This window comes from Microplitis mediator, chromosome 2, assembly GCF_029852145.1.
Source record: "Microplitis mediator isolate UGA2020A chromosome 2, iyMicMedi2.1, whole genome shotgun sequence".
Lineage (NCBI taxonomy): Eukaryota > Metazoa > Arthropoda > Insecta > Hymenoptera > Braconidae > Microplitis > Microplitis mediator.
The window spans coordinates 6,451,442-6,467,604 of NC_079970.1; the positions used below are offsets into that span (position 1 = coordinate 6,451,442).

General features: G+C 30.0%; 3 protein-coding genes across 15 annotated transcripts; all 3 read left to right on the top strand.

Annotated features, from left to right (window-relative positions):
- Window positions 1–10,376, top strand: LOC130664017 (uncharacterized). 8 transcript variants are annotated; one of them, XM_057463653.1, is made up of 7 exons: window positions 1–128; window positions 7,080–8,344; window positions 8,413–8,634; window positions 8,711–8,770; window positions 9,032–9,294; window positions 9,370–9,529; window positions 10,019–10,374. In XM_057463653.1, the coding sequence occupies exons 3-7, from the start codon at window positions 8,427–8,429 to the stop codon at window positions 10,114–10,116; spliced, it is 789 nt and encodes a 262-aa protein (XP_057319636.1). In that variant the 5' UTR covers window positions 1–128; window positions 7,080–8,344; window positions 8,413–8,426; the 3' UTR covers window positions 10,117–10,374. The 8 variants fall into 8 exon arrangements, with proteins under 8 accessions (XP_057319636.1, XP_057319642.1, XP_057319639.1 ...); XM_057463654.1 differs by lacking the exon at window positions 1–128 and having other exon boundaries at window positions 6,672–7,511; window positions 7,826–8,344; XM_057463655.1 differs by lacking the exon at window positions 1–128 and having other exon boundaries at window positions 6,672–7,340; window positions 7,826–8,344.
- Window positions 10,377–10,616: 240 nt separating this feature from the next.
- On the top strand, window positions 10,617–12,452 carry LOC130663170 (uncharacterized). Of its 5 annotated transcripts, none has more exons than XM_057462285.1 (6): window positions 10,617–10,966; window positions 11,021–11,254; window positions 11,330–11,389; window positions 11,675–11,928; window positions 12,005–12,164; window positions 12,257–12,452. In XM_057462285.1, the coding sequence occupies exons 2-6, from the start codon at window positions 11,047–11,049 to the stop codon at window positions 12,352–12,354; spliced, it is 780 nt and encodes a 259-aa protein (XP_057318268.1). In that variant the 5' UTR covers window positions 10,617–10,966; window positions 11,021–11,046; the 3' UTR covers window positions 12,355–12,452. The 5 variants fall into 5 exon arrangements, with proteins under 5 accessions (XP_057318268.1, XP_057318267.1, XP_057318265.1 ...); XM_057462284.1 differs by having other exon boundaries at window positions 10,617–10,949; XM_057462282.1 differs by having other exon boundaries at window positions 10,618–10,966; window positions 11,034–11,254.
- Window positions 12,453–13,153: 701 nt separating this feature from the next.
- Window positions 13,154–15,927, top strand: LOC130663384 (uncharacterized). 2 transcript variants are annotated; one of them, XM_057462565.1, is made up of 7 exons: window positions 13,154–13,323; window positions 13,501–13,649; window positions 14,327–14,547; window positions 14,623–14,682; window positions 14,964–15,202; window positions 15,279–15,438; window positions 15,721–15,927. In XM_057462565.1, the coding sequence occupies exons 3-7, from the start codon at window positions 14,340–14,342 to the stop codon at window positions 15,819–15,821; spliced, it is 768 nt and encodes a 255-aa protein (XP_057318548.1). In that variant the 5' UTR covers window positions 13,154–13,323; window positions 13,501–13,649; window positions 14,327–14,339; the 3' UTR covers window positions 15,822–15,927. The 2 variants fall into 2 exon arrangements, with proteins under 2 accessions (XP_057318548.1, XP_057318550.1); XM_057462567.1 differs by lacking the exons at window positions 13,154–13,323; window positions 13,501–13,649 and adding an exon at window positions 14,125–14,242.
- Window positions 15,928–16,163: the final 236 nt, after the last annotated feature.

Consider the following 16,163-nt stretch of genomic DNA (forward strand, 5'->3'; position numbering starts at 1 on the left):
CACGAGACTCGCCTTTAAATCCTTTGATACGTCGGCGGAAACTTTTATACTCTTGGCCTATCACGTCGCTCTGCTGATTAAGCGACTGTGTGGTAGTGAGTAGAGGATTGGATGGTGATGTTGGTAATGTAAGAGCTGGTGTAGACCAGCAGTCAAAACCTTCCGTTATATCTATAGAAGAGTGTGTGTGAAAATTTATATATATTGTATGTATGTGTTGTGTGTGTATATATTTTATACGACCTCCCAGACTTTGTGTTGGCGAGTGTTGGTCGACCTACTCGTCTGCGCAACAGCCCGCACGCAGAGCGACGTTGCCACGTTCGCGAGCCCACTTCCCACTTTAATTTTTGTATTGGTTTAATTTCTTAGCTCGAGTCGCGGTTCAATTCGAATTATCTTTCACGTCATCGGTCACTTTTTTATTACTGCTCGTTTTAGTTTTTTATTTCTTCGTTGTATTTTTTTATTAATGAGGTAAAATATATAATTATTGACAGGGAAACAATTATTGACACTATTACATTTAATTATTATCATTTTTTTTTGTCTTAGAAAGTGGTCTAATTAGGAATAATTAAAAAAAATTAATTTAGTGACATTTCTAAACACTGCGACTACGCAGCGATTGTACGTCATGTCAGTAACTGGTACATGTAAAATACTGTAGAATTTGAAAAAAAAAATTGTCTGATGTCAATAATTTAAACTTGTATTTTAAATTAATTTTTTTTTGTAAATTGTATACAAAAAAAATTAACGTGACCAATTTACCTCATTAAATTTTAATTGTCTCAAAGATCTGAAGTAATCGATTCGCGCCCGAGTAAAGAACAATTTTTTTTTTTTTTTTTTTTTTTTTAATCAAAAAATTGGAGCTTGGGAAATTTAGATGAATTATTGATAAATTTTTTCACGACAATAAAATTTATTAATTGCATTCTAAATTATTTTTAAAATATATTGGGAAATCTATAGTTTGATAACGATAGATCTATAGTCAATGTATGGATTTATGGTACCCCCCACTCTGAATTCTGTAGGTTTAGGCTTAAGTAGTTTAAGAAACGAGCAAGTTTTCGAAGCTGCGGTGGCGAAATTGGTAACGCGCTGGAACGGTTCCAACTTCCCTACGTGTGATATTGGTAACTCCGTCCAATTGCACTTGTTTTCATCCTGTTCACACCTGCGGGATGGCACTTTGTCCTGGTTGAACTCCTCAAGGAATCTTCTTGTGTTAACAGAACATCGTTAACCCACGTTTAACCGCTTTACCATCTAATCATCATCTTCCAAGATCATTCTTTCAGGAGTTCGATCAGGAAAATATCCACGTAGGCGCGCCGTTAATCTGGAGGTCTCGGTTCGAATCCGAGCCGCAGCATATTTTTTTTTGTAATTTTGTGCTAGAAAAACATAACATGTCCGATTTACCTAACTTTAAATTTTGATTGTCTCAAAATTCTGAGGTAATAGATTCGCGCCCGAGTAAAGAACAATTTTTTTTTTTTTTTTTTTTTAAATCAAAAAATTAAAGCTTGGGAAATTAAGATGAATTACTGATAAATTTTTTGATGACAATAAAATTTATTAATTGTATTATAAATTATTTAAAAAATGTATTGGGAAATCTATAGTTTGATTAGGATATAGATCTATAGTCGATGTACGGATTTAAGGTACCCCCCACTCTGAATTCTGTAGGCTTAGGTTTAAGTAGTTTAAGAAACGAGCAAGTTTCCGAAGCTGCGGTGGCGAAATTGGTAACGCGCCAGAACGATTCCATCTTTCCTGCGTGTGGTGTGTATGATTTGCTCAATTGCACTTGTTTTCATCGTCCTGCTTCCACGCAGGATAACACTTTGTCCTGGTTGAACTCCTCAACGAATCTTCTTGTTTTAACAGAACATCGTTAAGCATTCTCTCATATCACCATCTAATCCAGTCCAAGATCATTCCTTCAGGAGTTCGATCAGGAAATACCCACGTAGGCGCGCCGTTAATCTGGAGGTCTCGGTTCGAATCCGAGCCGCAGCATATTTTTTTTTTTTTTTCGTAATTTTCTGCTAGAAAAATATAACATGTCCGATTTACCGCACATTAAAGTTTAATTGTCTCAAAGTTCTGAGGTAATGGATTCGCGCCCGAGTAAAGAACAATTTTTTTTTTTTTTTTTTTTAAATCAAAAAATTAAAGCTTGGGAAATTTAGATGAACTATTAATAAATTTTTTGCTGATAATAAAATTTATTGATTACATTATAAATTATTTAAAAAATACTTAGGAAATCTATAGTTTGATAACGATAGATCTATAGTCAATGTATGGATTTATGGTACCCCCACTCTGAATTTTGTAGGTTTAGGTTTAAGTAGTTTAAGAAACGAGCAAGTTTCCGCAGCTGCGGTGGCGAAATTGGTAACGCACCAGAGCGATTCCATCTTTCCTACGTGTGGTACCTGTGATAAGACTCAATCCGAATTTAATTGCACTTGTTTTCATTGTCCTGTTTGCCTCAGCGGGATAGCACTCCGTCCTGGTTGAACTCCTCAACGAATAATCTTGGGTCCAAATAACATCCGCAGCTTCTGTTCTTAACATCTTGGTCCTATGCAGTATCCAAGATCATTCCTTCAGGAGTTCGATCAGGAAGTACCCACGTATGGGGCAGCGTTAATCTGGAGGTCTCGGTTCGAATCCGGGCCGCAGCATTTTTTTTTTTTTGTAATTTTGTGCTAGAAAAATATATCATGTCCGATTTACCTCACATTAAAGTTTGATTGTTTCAAAGTTCTGAGGTAGTGGGTTCGCGCCCGAGTAAAGAACGATTTTTTTTTTTTTATTAAAAAATTAAAGTTAAGAAAATTTTGTTGAATTATTGATAAATTTTATGTCGACAATAAAATTTATTAATTATATTATAAATTATTTCAAAAATATAATGGGAAATCTATAGTTTGATAACGATAGATCTATAGTAAATGTATGGATTTATGGCACCCCCCACTCTGAATTCTTGAGGTTTAGGTTTAAGTAGTTTAAGAAACGAGCAAGTTTCCGCAGCTGCGGTGGCGAAATTGGTAACGCACCAGAACGATTCCATCTTTCCTACGTGTGGTATTTGTGATAAGACTCATTCTAAATTTAATTGCACTTGTTTTCATTGTCCTGTTTGCCTCAGCGGGATAGCACTCCATCCTGGTTGAACTCCTCAACGAATAATCTTGGATCCAAATAACATCCGCAGCTTCTGTTCTTAACATCTTGGTCCTATGCAGTGTCCAAGATCATTCCTTCAAGAGTTCGATCAGGAAGTACCCACGTATGGGGCAGCGTTAATCTGGAGGTCTCGGTTCGAATCCGAGCCGCAGCATATTTTTTTCTTTTTTTTTTTTTTTTTCAATCGTGTAATTTTGTACTAAAGAAGTATAACATGTCGAATTTACCTCTCATTAAATTATAATTCCTTAAAGGAGATTTCAGTGTGAAATTTTAGAAATTCAAATTTTTTTTTGTATGTTTTGATAGCCTAGACCATCAAAGATAACATACTAAAATTTCTAGTCCGTATTTCGAATAATTTTGTTGAGTTACAGCCAACCAAAGGGCAGTCTCTTATCGGTTCTCAAAAATACATTTTTCGGAATTGTTGCAGTTGTAACTTGAGGACAAATCATCGAATCAATTTGATCCAAATTATAGTTTTTTTTTGTATATTTCTCCATTCCATGAACCTCCAGTTTTCCGATCGAATAGAAAATGTAATTTTGTCAGGACAAAGATAAGCAAATTTTCGCGCGAAATTTGAAATTTTTTTTAAAACTTATTTTTGTTAAATTTCAATTGTTTCTTAGCCCAAGCGTCATGATATGGGAGATATCGATTAGTTTCATAAACTTTTTGGTTTTTTTGTTTACATGGACTGTGAAAATCGCTATCACTGGCAGCAGTGGGGGAACTTTTTTTTTGAAGCCTTGGGCGATTGTGAATAACTCGCTGAATTTTCAATTTTTTGATCGAAAAAATTTATCATATATTTATTATATATTTACAAACATATCCTCAAAACATTACAACATTCTATGCAGTAGTTTTTTTTTTTTTTTTTTTTTTTTCAATCTCAAAAATCATCTTTTTTTCGGACGGTTACACTAGTGGTGCTTCTTCAAGTTCTCAGGTAATGGATTCGCGCCCGAGTAAAGAACAATTTTTTTTTTTTTTTTTTTTTAAATCAAAAAATTAAAGCTTGGGAAATTCAGATGAATTATTGATAAATTTTTTCACGTCAAAAAACTTCATTAATTTTATTATAAATTATTTTAAAAATATATTGGGAAATCTATAGTTTGATTAGGATATAGATCTATAGTCAATGTATGGATTTATGGCACCCCCCACTCTGAATTCTGTAGGTTTAGGCTTAAGTAGTTTAAGAAACGAGCAAGTTTCCGCAGCTGCGGTGGCGAAATTGGTAACGCGCCAGAACGATTCCATCTTGCCTGCGTGTGGTATGGCTGTGACTAGTACTTAATCGCACTCGTTTTCATTGTCCTGTTTGCACCAGCGGGATAGCACTTTGACCTGGTTGAACTCCTCAACGAATCTTCTTGTGTTAACAGAACATCGTTAACCCACGTAAATCGCATTACCATCTAATTATCATCCAAGATCATTCCTTCAGGAGTTCGATCAGGTAAATACCCACGTACGGTCCCCAACGTTAATCTGGAGATCTCGGTTCGAATCCGAGCCGCAGCATATTTTTTTTTTTTTTTTTCTAATTTTGTAATTTTGTACTGAAGAAATATATCATGTCCAATTTACCTTTCATTAAATTATAATTCCTTAAGGGGGATCACAAAGTGAAATTTTGAAAAAATCAAATTTTTTTTTTTGTCTGTGTCGATAGTCTATACCTTCAAAAATAACATACTAAAATTTCTAGTGCGTATTTCAAATAGTTTTTTTGAGTTACAGCCAACTGAAGAGCAGTCTCTTATCGGTTCTCAAAAATACATTTTTCGAAATTGTTGGTTATAACTCGAAGACACATCATCGAATCAATTTGATTCGAATTGTAGCTTCTTTTGTATATATTTCTCCATTCCATAAACCTCCAGTTTTCCGATCGAATAGAAAATGTAATTTTGTCAGGCCGAAGATAATCAAATTTTCGTGCGAAATTTTTTTTAAAACTCAATTTTGTTAAATTTCAATTGTTCCTTAGCCCAAGCGTCATGATATGGGAGATATCTTTTAGTTTCATAAACTTTTTGGTTTTTTTTATTTCATGGACTGTGAAAATCGCTATCACTGCAGCAGTAGGGGAACTTTTTTTTTTAAGCTTTGGAAGATTGCGAATAACTCGCTGAATTTTCAATTTTTTGGTCTAAAAATTTTATCACATATTTATTATATATTTATAAAGATATCCTGAAAACATTACATTTCATGCAGTTTTTTTTTTTTTTTAATTCCCAAAAATCATTTTTTTTTCAGGCGGTTACACTAGTGGTGCCTTCTCAAGTTCTCAGGTAATGGATTCGCGCCCGAGTGAAGAACAATTTTTTTTTTTTTTTTTTTTTAAATCAAAAAATTAAAGCTTGGGAAATTTAGATGAACTATTAATAAATTTTTTGCTGATAATAAAATTTATTGATTACATTATAAATTATTTTAAAAATATATTGGGAAATCTATAGTTTGATAACGATAGATCTATAGTCAATGTATGGATTTATGGCACCCCCCACTCTGAATTCTTGAGGTTTAGGTTTAAGTAGTTTAAGAAACGAGCAAGTTTTCGAAGCTGCGGTGGCGAAATTGGTAACGCGCCAGAACGATTCCATCTTGGCTGCGTGAGGTATCTAGGTAAGGTTAGCTTAATTGCACTCGTTTTCATCGTCCTGCTTCTATGCAGGATAGCACTGTCCTGGTTGAACTCCTCAAGGAATCTTCTTGTGTTAACAGAACATCGTTAACCCACGTTTAACCGCTTTACCATCTAATCATCATCTTCCAAGAACATTCTTTCAGGAGTTCGATCAGGAAATACCCACGTAGGCGGCACGTTAATCTGGAGGTCTCGGTTCGAATCCGAGTCGCAGCATTTTTTTTTTTTTTTTTTTAAATATCATTTATTATTTTATAAAATATTTTTTTATTAAACAAAATAAAATTTAAATAATCGTGAGTATTAATATTTACATTCAAAATATTCATTGTCTGGGCCTAAAAATAAATTGATATTTAAAACCTGATCTATAAAGTTAATTAACATATCCAACTTATAAATATTTTATAATTTTGACAAAGACCTTACCCACTTAAAAAAAAAATGCAAAACACGACTTTTATGATACCCAAGTTAACCGATGTCGGATAATTTTTCGATTTTTTAAGAAACGATAAATTATAAAAAAATAAATATTTCAAAAAATTGCACCTACAGCTTTTTTCATTTTCTACATGTGCATATTTTTATTTTATTTATTTTTTTTTTTTAAATTAAATTGTTAAAAAAGTAATTCAAAAATTGTTAATTGTCTGCTGACTTTATTATAATTTCCAACTTCAAGATCATAATTTTATAAAAATCTGCGTGTTCTTTCAGACCAGAGAAAATGGGTCAACATATGGACAGACAACCAAAGAATAAATAAAAAATTAAACGTGTCCATACTTGAATAATATTTTTGTACGAACCGCTGAATCATGCCTAGGGGTTGATTTTAAAAAATGACAAAGCTTAGGACACGTGTTTAGACTTGTGGTTTTTCCGGCGCGCGATTTCTTTAGTTTAAGATAACTCTCAAGTTTTAACCGTCAGAACTCCACTTAAAATCTGGCAACGTCGCAGTCACCGTTCGAAATACTCGGATACGAGGGACGAGGGGAAAAGAGGAGATATGACTTTCGCCGTGGGTCCAACATATTACCGCCCATATACGACTAACAGACAGGAGTTGATTTTTTAAAATTTAAAAAAATCAGTATAAAAAAAACATGCGCACTTACACACATTAAGTTAATTAATAAATTAAAAAAATAATTAATTATTTATATATTTATTATTCTAGATACTGCGATCTTATTTTACATAACTGTATCGTTGGATAAAAAATAAAACAAAGGTCACTACAACCACACACGAGATTTAAATACCAGCAGCTGCGTTAATGTAGAAATTGATAAACACTCAGGTTGCATCATCATCCAACAAGATGGCAGTTCTATTCGTACAAATTTATTATGTATAAAATAAATATACAACATAATCTGATATTTATTTTAGATATAAATACATGGAAAAAATCTATAATTACTCAGCAAGGATACAAGTATAATTATTTATTTTAATTATTTGTGTAACTACAGTCTCTACATGACATCATGACTCAAGACTTAAATCGAACTATTGACTTTTGTGTACGACGTAGGATATCACACACTCACACATGTCAATATCGTTGTATACAATATATTTTATTATACAAGTTTAAAAATCCCACGTGAGTGTATGGTAGATATAAATTGATATTTATAAAGAATTAAAGAATGACTAACTGGGTGTTGAACTGTATGACTGACAGTAAAAGCAACTAGACAACGTAAATAATTTATGTTGGCTTGAACAAGTATGTGCAGGATAAAACTTGTTGGTGTAAAGAAAAAAATCTGACGCATCAATTTTACAGCTGGTCTTTTTAAAATTTGATAATGATGTTGTTGCTGTGCTCGTTGGAATTCTGCGCGCGCATTTATGTCAGCTGTTTAATTTTAATACAATAGATTACATTTATTTTTATTTATTTGTTTGTTGCAGGAATTTACAGGAAAGCTGTTGGATTGTTATACTTTTGTATTCATTTGAAAAAATGTATGAGCGTTTTTTTTTTGGAAAAAATAAACGATCATTTTTAAATTTATAAGAATTATTTTTCTTCGAATGAAATGAAATCTGGGATGAAAATTTATAAAAATTAATGTAGAATTTTTTGTTGATATTTTATTGTGCGTTAGTCATTTTTGTTGTGAAAAAGTACCAGCTGAAGTACACTGAGATTGAGAACTGTACGTACGGTTGGTAAAGAAAATTCATTAAAATGATTCTGAACCTTAAGTCGAACAAACAATAAATCCAGGTGTACTATTGATAACAATCGACGAACAAACGGTTTTTATGAACAAAAATATAAAAATTCAGTTTGTCGGCGCTAATCTTTGAGAGGTTTCTGAGACGCACGTTGATTCAGCAAGATTTAGCTTTGCTTTGTGCTCTTGAAAAAGATCATACATTTTTTGCATCTTGATAAAAAGTATAAGCAGTAATAAAAATTATCAAGTATGAAAATATACTCTATATTTTGAAATTAATGTTAGTAAATAATAATTCTAGTTATTTTTATTTAGATTTTTATGGAAAAATGGGAAAATTCGTAGCAGTTAAACTAGAAGACAAAGATGAAAATAAATGGGAGGGAGTTCCGGACTTATGGGTTACTGAAAATGATGACAATTGTTGGTGGCCAGATAACGATGTTCAGCGTAAAGCGGAAAATGAGATTATATTTAATGGCTCTTCTAAGGGATGGGATTTGCGTCCTGTTGGAGGTGTCTATCATATTGAATATGGTGAGTTATAATTTTTATTCTTAACTAAATTTATCTAGCTATATATTTATTATTTTTTATTAAATCTTAAATGTAGATAGACTTGATGATGCTGAAGAAAAAGCTGATGATCTTAATCGTAAAGATTTAGAAGACGGTGAGTTCAATATATCCACCCGATCCAAGTCTACTGCAACATGTCTACCTAAAGAATTATCTCTCGTATAAAATATTCATCCTCTTTGAAATTTTCCCAATGAAAATGTCGATCACAATAAAATTACTACCGAAAATAAAATATTATTTAAAATCTCTGCTGTCAACAGTTCAGACTGACTGATCAACTTTCAACTTTTTTTTTACTATTACGAAAAAAATATAGGGGTAGTTGATAATATTTTTTTACAAATCATTACAGAAAGATACAACGAAATTAATAGAAAGCTGTGTGTTGTGGAAACCAAGCTTGATTCAAACTATGGCACTATGTTTTGCAAGCAAAGGAAAATGGATCAGGATTTTGAAGAAATGAAAAAGATATTGAAAGCTCTGCAAAATCAAGCTGATATATATCATGAAAATAAATTAACTTTAGCAGCTCTTTTGCCTGTCAAGGATCTTGAAAATCTGCAAGCATTTGAATCACGACTCATGACTGAGACCGCGATATCGCAAGCTTTTGTAAATCATTAGTTTAACTGAGTGATTTTAAAAAACACTCACACAGTTAATAATTAATTTTGTTTTACTTTGCAGAAAGAATTTATTGCCATTTTGACTGATAATGAAAACTTGACTGAGAGTGTTTCGAAGATTCTAGGAGCAGTTTTTTCAAATCAGTTTGCAGCTCAGTGTTCCTGGGATGGGCAAAGCGGAATTAAAATTAAAGACTCATCAATAATTAAAAAAATTGATGGTAATTTTGTTCTATTTCTTTATCAATGAAAAATTTTATACCATATCATACACAGAAAAATCTTGAGTCAGAAAATATTTTAAAAGACAAACGTTTTGGGAACGAAGTCAAGATTTTCTTGAGCCAAGAGAATTTATCTTGGCCGGAGAAAATATCTACTTTATCTATGATCCTGAAGTTAGCAGACAGTAATTTTCTGATTTTTTTTTTTCAAAAATTCAATGACAAATAAAAATTAAAAATATCCACGCATAGAAAATTAAAAAAACTACAAGTGCAATTTTTTCAAATATTTTTTTTTTTATAGTTTATCGTCTAAAAAAAAAATTCAAAAATTATTAGACGTCTGCTAACTTCAATATCGTACTTTATCTTAGAAACTTGAGGTTTTCAAAAAAATTTTTTTGAATCAAAAATTTTCACTTTCAGTCGAGAATTTTTTTTCTGTGTATGACTACTAATTAGCAATTATTTTTGTTATTATTTCAGTGACATTAAAAAATATTAATGCAAACTATGAAGAATTCGAACGAGCAGCAGAATCTTGGTTTCAGAATAAAAAAAAATCAGCGATAACACCAGATTAAATTCTGATACTGAAGTTAGCAGACATTTAAAAATTTTTGAATTTTCGTATTCCAACAAATCAATTTAAAAAAAAATACAATCAAAATATACACAAGTAGAAAATTTTAAAAACTACAGGTTCAATTTTGTCAAATATTTTTTTTTATGTTTTATCGTCTAAAAAAAAATCCAAAAATTAGTAGACGTCTGCTAACTTCAGTATCATATTAAATTAAAATTTACTTATTTTTGTACTAAGAAGATTATTTGTTATTCAAAATTATGAAACAGAATTTATAAACCTAATAGTTGATCTATTAAAAATTATCATGAAAAATTTTACGGTCATATTATTTTTTTTTCCTTTATCAAAAATTATTTTTAATTCTGTTACTTGGAATGAGAATTCCTAAGAATTGATATATCGTGTTTTTTTTTTTTGTTACCATTGTTATTATGCGTTAGTCATATGTCACAACAATACCAACTGACGTATAGGAGAATACCAACTAAAAATTGCGCCATTGGTAAAACAAATTCGTTCTAGACGCGCATGTAGAGTTTGTCTTGTTTGTATTTATGAAGAAAGACTATAAATTAGTTACATCTTTACAAAATATATAAACGGTAATAAAAATTTCAAGTAAATAAATAAAAATTATTTATAGTAAAGCAAATATATTCAAACAATTCAAGTATACCTCAAGTCGAACAAACAATCGAAAATCAGTTTGTCGACACCCATCTCTGAGAAGATTCTGAGACGCACGTGAATTTAGCGAGGAGATTTAGTTTTGCGTTCTGCTGTTGACCAGAGATCATAAATTTTTGCATCTTATAAAAAATATAAGCAGTAATAAAAATTATCAAGTATAACAATATACTAAATATTTTGAAATTAATATTATTAAATAATGACTCTAGTTATTTTGTTTAGATTTTTATGAAAAATGGGACAATTCGCAGTGGTTAGGCTAGAAGATAAAAATGATGATAAATGGGCGGCAGTTCCTGAATCGTGGGTTACTAAAAATGAAGACCAATGTTGGTGGCCAGATAATGATGTTTACTTTAAAACTGTATTTGAAATTATATTTAATGGCTCTTCTAAGGGATGGAATTTGCGTCCTGTTGGAGATGTCTATGATACTGACTATGGTGAGTTACAATTTTTATTCTTAACCAAATTTACAAGTTAAACATTTATTATTTTTTATTAAATCTTAAACTCAGAAACACTTCATGATGCTGAAGAAAAAGCGGCTGATCTTAATCGTCAAGATTTAGAAGACAGTAAGTTTAATAATTTATTTTTTACGGCGCATGTATCCACCCGGTCCAAGTCTACTGCAACACTTCTACTTAGAAAACTATCTCTCGTATAAAATGTTCATCCTCTTTGAAACTCTCTCAACAAAAATGTCGATCACCATAAAATTACTACCGAAAATAAAATATTATTTAAAATCTCTGCTGTCAACAGTTCAGACTGATAGATAAACTTTTGGCTTCTTTTTTTTTACTATTACCAAAAAAATATAAGGGTAGTTGATAAAATTTTTTTACAAATTATTACAGAACGATACAGTGAAACTGACATAAAGTTAAACGCTATGGACTTCAAACTTAATTCAAATTACGCTGCTTTGTATTACAAGCAAGAAGGAATCACAAAGGACATAGAAGAGATAAAAAAAATATTAGAAGCCTCGAAAAATCAAGTTGATGTAAATAAATCAACTTTAGGAGCTTTCTTGCCTATCAAGAATCCCGAAGATCTGAGGAAATTTGAAACACTTTTCATGACTGAGGGCTGGTTATCTCAAGCTTTGGTAAATCATCAGAGTTTTACTTCGCTGATTTAATAAGACGCTCAGAATTAATAATTGATTTTATTTTACTTTGCAGAAAGAACTGATTATCATTTTAACTGATGATGAAAACATCAATCAAAGTATTTCTAAGATTCTGGGAGCGGTTTTTTCAAATCAGTTAGCAGCTCAGTGTTCCTGGGATGGACAGAGCGGGATTAAGATCAATGACTTGTCAATTATAAAAATAATTGATGGTAATACTCTATTCGTTTTTCAATTTCAAATTTCATATATCATAAATATATGCATATATACTAATTAGCAACTATTTTTGTTATCATTTCAGTGACATTGAAAACTATTAATGCCAACTATGGAGGATTCGAAAGAGATGTGACTCTTTGGTTTCAGAATAACAGAAAATCAGTCATAACACCAGATTGAATTGAAATTTATTTATTTTTGTACTAAGATGATTATTTCTTAATCAAAATTATGAAACAGTTTTTATAAACCTGATAATTGATTTATTAAAAATTATTAAGAAAAAATTTATGGTCATATTATTTTTTTTCCCTTATAAAAAATTTTTAACACTGTTACCTGGGATGAGAATTCCTAAGAATTGATATAGAATTTTTTTTTCTTAGTATTGTAATTTGTATAACAATATCAACATATGTATAAATTAACTCATAATATATTTTTATAACCATAGAATTATTATCACTATATTATTTTGTTTACGTTTTGTTAATTAATGAATAATAATAAAAATACTATTTGTATCAAAAGTACATAAAAAAAAAAATTATATAGAAATTACTAACATTTGTCAGTTACACTTACACTCATGTGAATAAAGCGGATATGAGACAATTTATAAATTTGAAATAAATCAATTAATGAATTAAAATACATAAGTGTAAATGTAGCAGACCGACATAAGACAATTTTTTAATTACATGTTAAAAAATCAAATAATTCAAAAAATAAAATTTTAAAAAATGCATGTACTGTATTTTGAATTGTCTACACGGTGAAAAATTTCCACTAAATTTTACTATGGGTGCATCGTAACGCTGGACTATAAGAAACTGGTACAAAATTTACAAGTGGCCCATAGTAAACGTATGCGCATAGGCCACAATCGTGTAATCTGCGCCTACGTTTACTATGGAACACTTGTAAATTTTGTACCAGTTTTCTTATAGTCCAGCGTTACGATGCACCCATAGTAAAATTGAGTGGAAATTTTTCACCGTGTAAAAATGCATATTTTAATTTTTATTTTATAAATATTTTAATTTATTATTTCAACGTTTTAAAAATTGTCAGATATCCGCTAACTTTATTATCACTTAAAATAATGGAATTTAAAAAAGTGCGCGTACTAATTTTTAAATTATCTAAGTACGCACTTTTTAATTGTTATTTAACTTGCATTTTATTCATTTATTCAAAAATTTAAAAAACTGCTAGTTGTCAGCCACATTCACATTCATATTATATATATATATATATATATATATATATATATATATATATATATATATATATATATATATATATATATATATATTGTTACAGTGATACCAACTGACGTATAGGTGAATACCAACTGAAAATTGTGCTATTGGTAAAACAAATGAGTTCTAGACGCGCATGCAGAGTTTGTCTTGTTTGTATTTACGAAGAAAGACTTTAAATTTATTGCATCTTTACAAAATATATAAACGGTAATAAAAATTTCAAATAAATAAATAAAAATTATTTATAGTAAAGAAAATATATTAAAACAATTCAAATATACCTCAAGTCGAACAAACAATCGAAAATCAGTTTGTCGACACAGAGGTTTCTGAGACGCACATGGATTTTGCAATGATCGTGAAATTACCCGACGTCTAATAATTTTTGGATTTTTTTTTAATCGATAAATTATGAAAAAAAAAATATTCGAAAAAATTGCAGCTGTAGTTTTTTTAATTTCCTACATGTGCTTTTTTTCATTTTTTTGTAATTGATGTGTTGCAAAATCATGATCCCGAAGTTCGCAGACAATTAAAAATTTTTTGATTTTTTTTTCAACAAATCAATTACAAAAAAGTAAAAACTAAAAATATGCAGATCAAATAGAAAATTTAAAAAAACTACAGGTGCGTGTAAGTTCTTCAAATATTTTTTTTTATAATTTATCTGTTGAAAAAAAACCAAAAATTATTAGACGTCGGCTAACTTCAGTATCATGATTTAGCGAGGAGATTTAGTTTTTCATTCTGCTGTTATACAGAGATCATACATTTTTTGCATCTTATAAAAAATATAACCAGTAAATGAAAATTACAAATTATGAAAAATTATTCATACGTTGAAATAAATATTATGAAATAATAACTCTAGTTATTTTGTTTAGATTTTTATGAAAAATGGGACAATTCGCAGTGGTTAGGCTAAAAGACGCTTATTCAAATAAATGGGTGGGAGTTCCTGAGTTATGGGTTACTGACGACAAAAAGGAATGTTGGTGGCCAGATATTAATTTCGAGCATAAAGCGAAAAATGAAATCATATTTAATAGCTCGTCTAAGGAGTGGTATTTGCGTCCTCTTGATGGTGTCTATTTTACTGACTATGGTGAGCTATAATTTTTATTCTTAACTGAATTTACTGGTTGAAAATTAATTATTTTTTATGAAATCTTAAATTTAGAAACATTTAATGATGCTAATGACAAAGCGTTTCATTTTAATTGGGAAGACACAGAAGAAGGTGAGTTCAATATATCCACCTGGTCAAAGTCTACTGCCACATTTCTACTCAAACAATGATCTTTCGTATAAAATATTAACTCTCTTTGAAACTCTCTCAATGAAAATTTCGACTATAATAAAATTACAAACTAAGTTATTATCAAAAATAAAATGCTATTATTCAAAATCTCTACTGTTAACAGTTTAGACTGACTGATTACTTTTAACTTTAAACTTTTTTTTACTATTGCGAAAAAAATATAGGGGTAATTGATAGTATTTTTTTACAAATTATTACAGAACGATACGAGGAAACTAGTAAAATTCTAGAAGATTTGCAATCCAGCCTTGATTCACATGCTAGCAATTCGCTTGACAATCAAAAAAAAATGATTCAGGCCATAGAAGAGATAAAAAAAACATTAAAAGCCGATGTAAATACATCAACTTTAGGAGCTCTTTTGCCTATCAAGAATCCTAAAAGTCTGAGAAAATTTGAAAAACTTTACATGGCTGAGGACGCAATATCGCAAGCTTTTGTAAATCATCAACGTTTAACTTCGCTGATTTTATGAGACGCTCACAACTAATAATTGATTTTATTTTACTTTGCAGAAAGAACTAATTATCATTTTAACTGATGATGAAAACTTGACTGAAAGTGTTTCGAAGATTCTAGGAGCAGTATTTTCAAATCAGTTAGCAGCTCAGTGTTCCTGGGATGGGTGGAGTGGAATTGAAATTAAAGACTCATCAATTATAAAAAAAATTGATAGTAATTTTGTTCTATTTGTTTTTCAATTAAAAATTTTATACGATATCATACACAGAAAAATCTTGAGTCAGAAAATATTTTAAAAGACAAACGTTTTGGGAACCAAGTCAAGATTTTCTTGAGCCAAGAGAATTTATCTTGGCCAGAGAAAATGTCTACTTTATCCTAGAAATTTTAGGTTTTCAAAAATATTTTCTTAAACCAAGAATTTTTACTTTCAGTGGAGATTTGTCTCTTCTGTGTATGACTACTAATGAGCTATTATTTTGGTTATTATTTCAGAGACATTAAAAAATATTGATGAAGACTATAAAGAATTCGAAGAAGATGTGACTCTTTGGTTTCAGAATAAAAAAAAAAAATCAACAATAAGACCAGATTGAATTAAAATTTATTTATTTTTGTACCAAGATGATTATTTGTCATTCAAAATTATGAAACAGAATTAATAAAACTAATAGTTCATTTATTAAAAATTAATAAGAAAAATTTTATGGTCATTATTTTTTTTCCCTTATAAAAAATTTTTAATTCTGTTACCTGGGATGCGAATTCCTAAGAATTAATATAGAATTTTGTTTTCTTAGTATTGTAATTTGAATAACAATAAAAAAAAAACATTATTTATATAGAAATTACAAACATTTGTCAGTTACACTTACACTCATGTGAATGAAGCGGATATGAGACAATTTATAAATTTGAAATAAATAAATTAATGAATT

Bases quoted from the DNA above. Each gene is read 5' to 3' on its own strand.
- LOC130664017 (XM_057463653.1), top strand. From the start codon at position 8,427: ATGGGAAAATTCGTAGCAGTTAAACTAGAAGACAAAGATGAAAATAAA. The intron at 8,635-8,710 runs GTGAGTTATAAT...TCTTAAATGTAG, and splicing joins TGTCTATCATATTGAATATG to ATAGACTTGATGATGCTGAA. The intron at 9,530-10,018 runs GTAATTTTGTTC...TTATTATTTCAG, and splicing joins AATAATTAAAAAAATTGATG to TGACATTAAAAAATATTAAT.
- LOC130663170 (XM_057462285.1), top strand. From the start codon at position 11,047: ATGGGACAATTCGCAGTGGTTAGGCTAGAAGATAAAAATGATGATAAA. The intron at 11,255-11,329 runs GTGAGTTACAAT...TCTTAAACTCAG, and splicing joins TGTCTATGATACTGACTATG to AAACACTTCATGATGCTGAA. The intron at 11,390-11,674 runs GTAAGTTTAATA...AAATTATTACAG, and splicing joins TCGTCAAGATTTAGAAGACA to AACGATACAGTGAAACTGAC.
- LOC130663384 (XM_057462565.1), top strand. From the start codon at position 14,340: ATGGGACAATTCGCAGTGGTTAGGCTAAAAGACGCTTATTCAAATAAA. The intron at 14,548-14,622 runs GTGAGCTATAAT...TCTTAAATTTAG, and splicing joins TGTCTATTTTACTGACTATG to AAACATTTAATGATGCTAAT. The intron at 15,203-15,278 runs GTAAATCATCAA...TTTACTTTGCAG, and splicing joins ACGCAATATCGCAAGCTTTT to AAAGAACTAATTATCATTTT.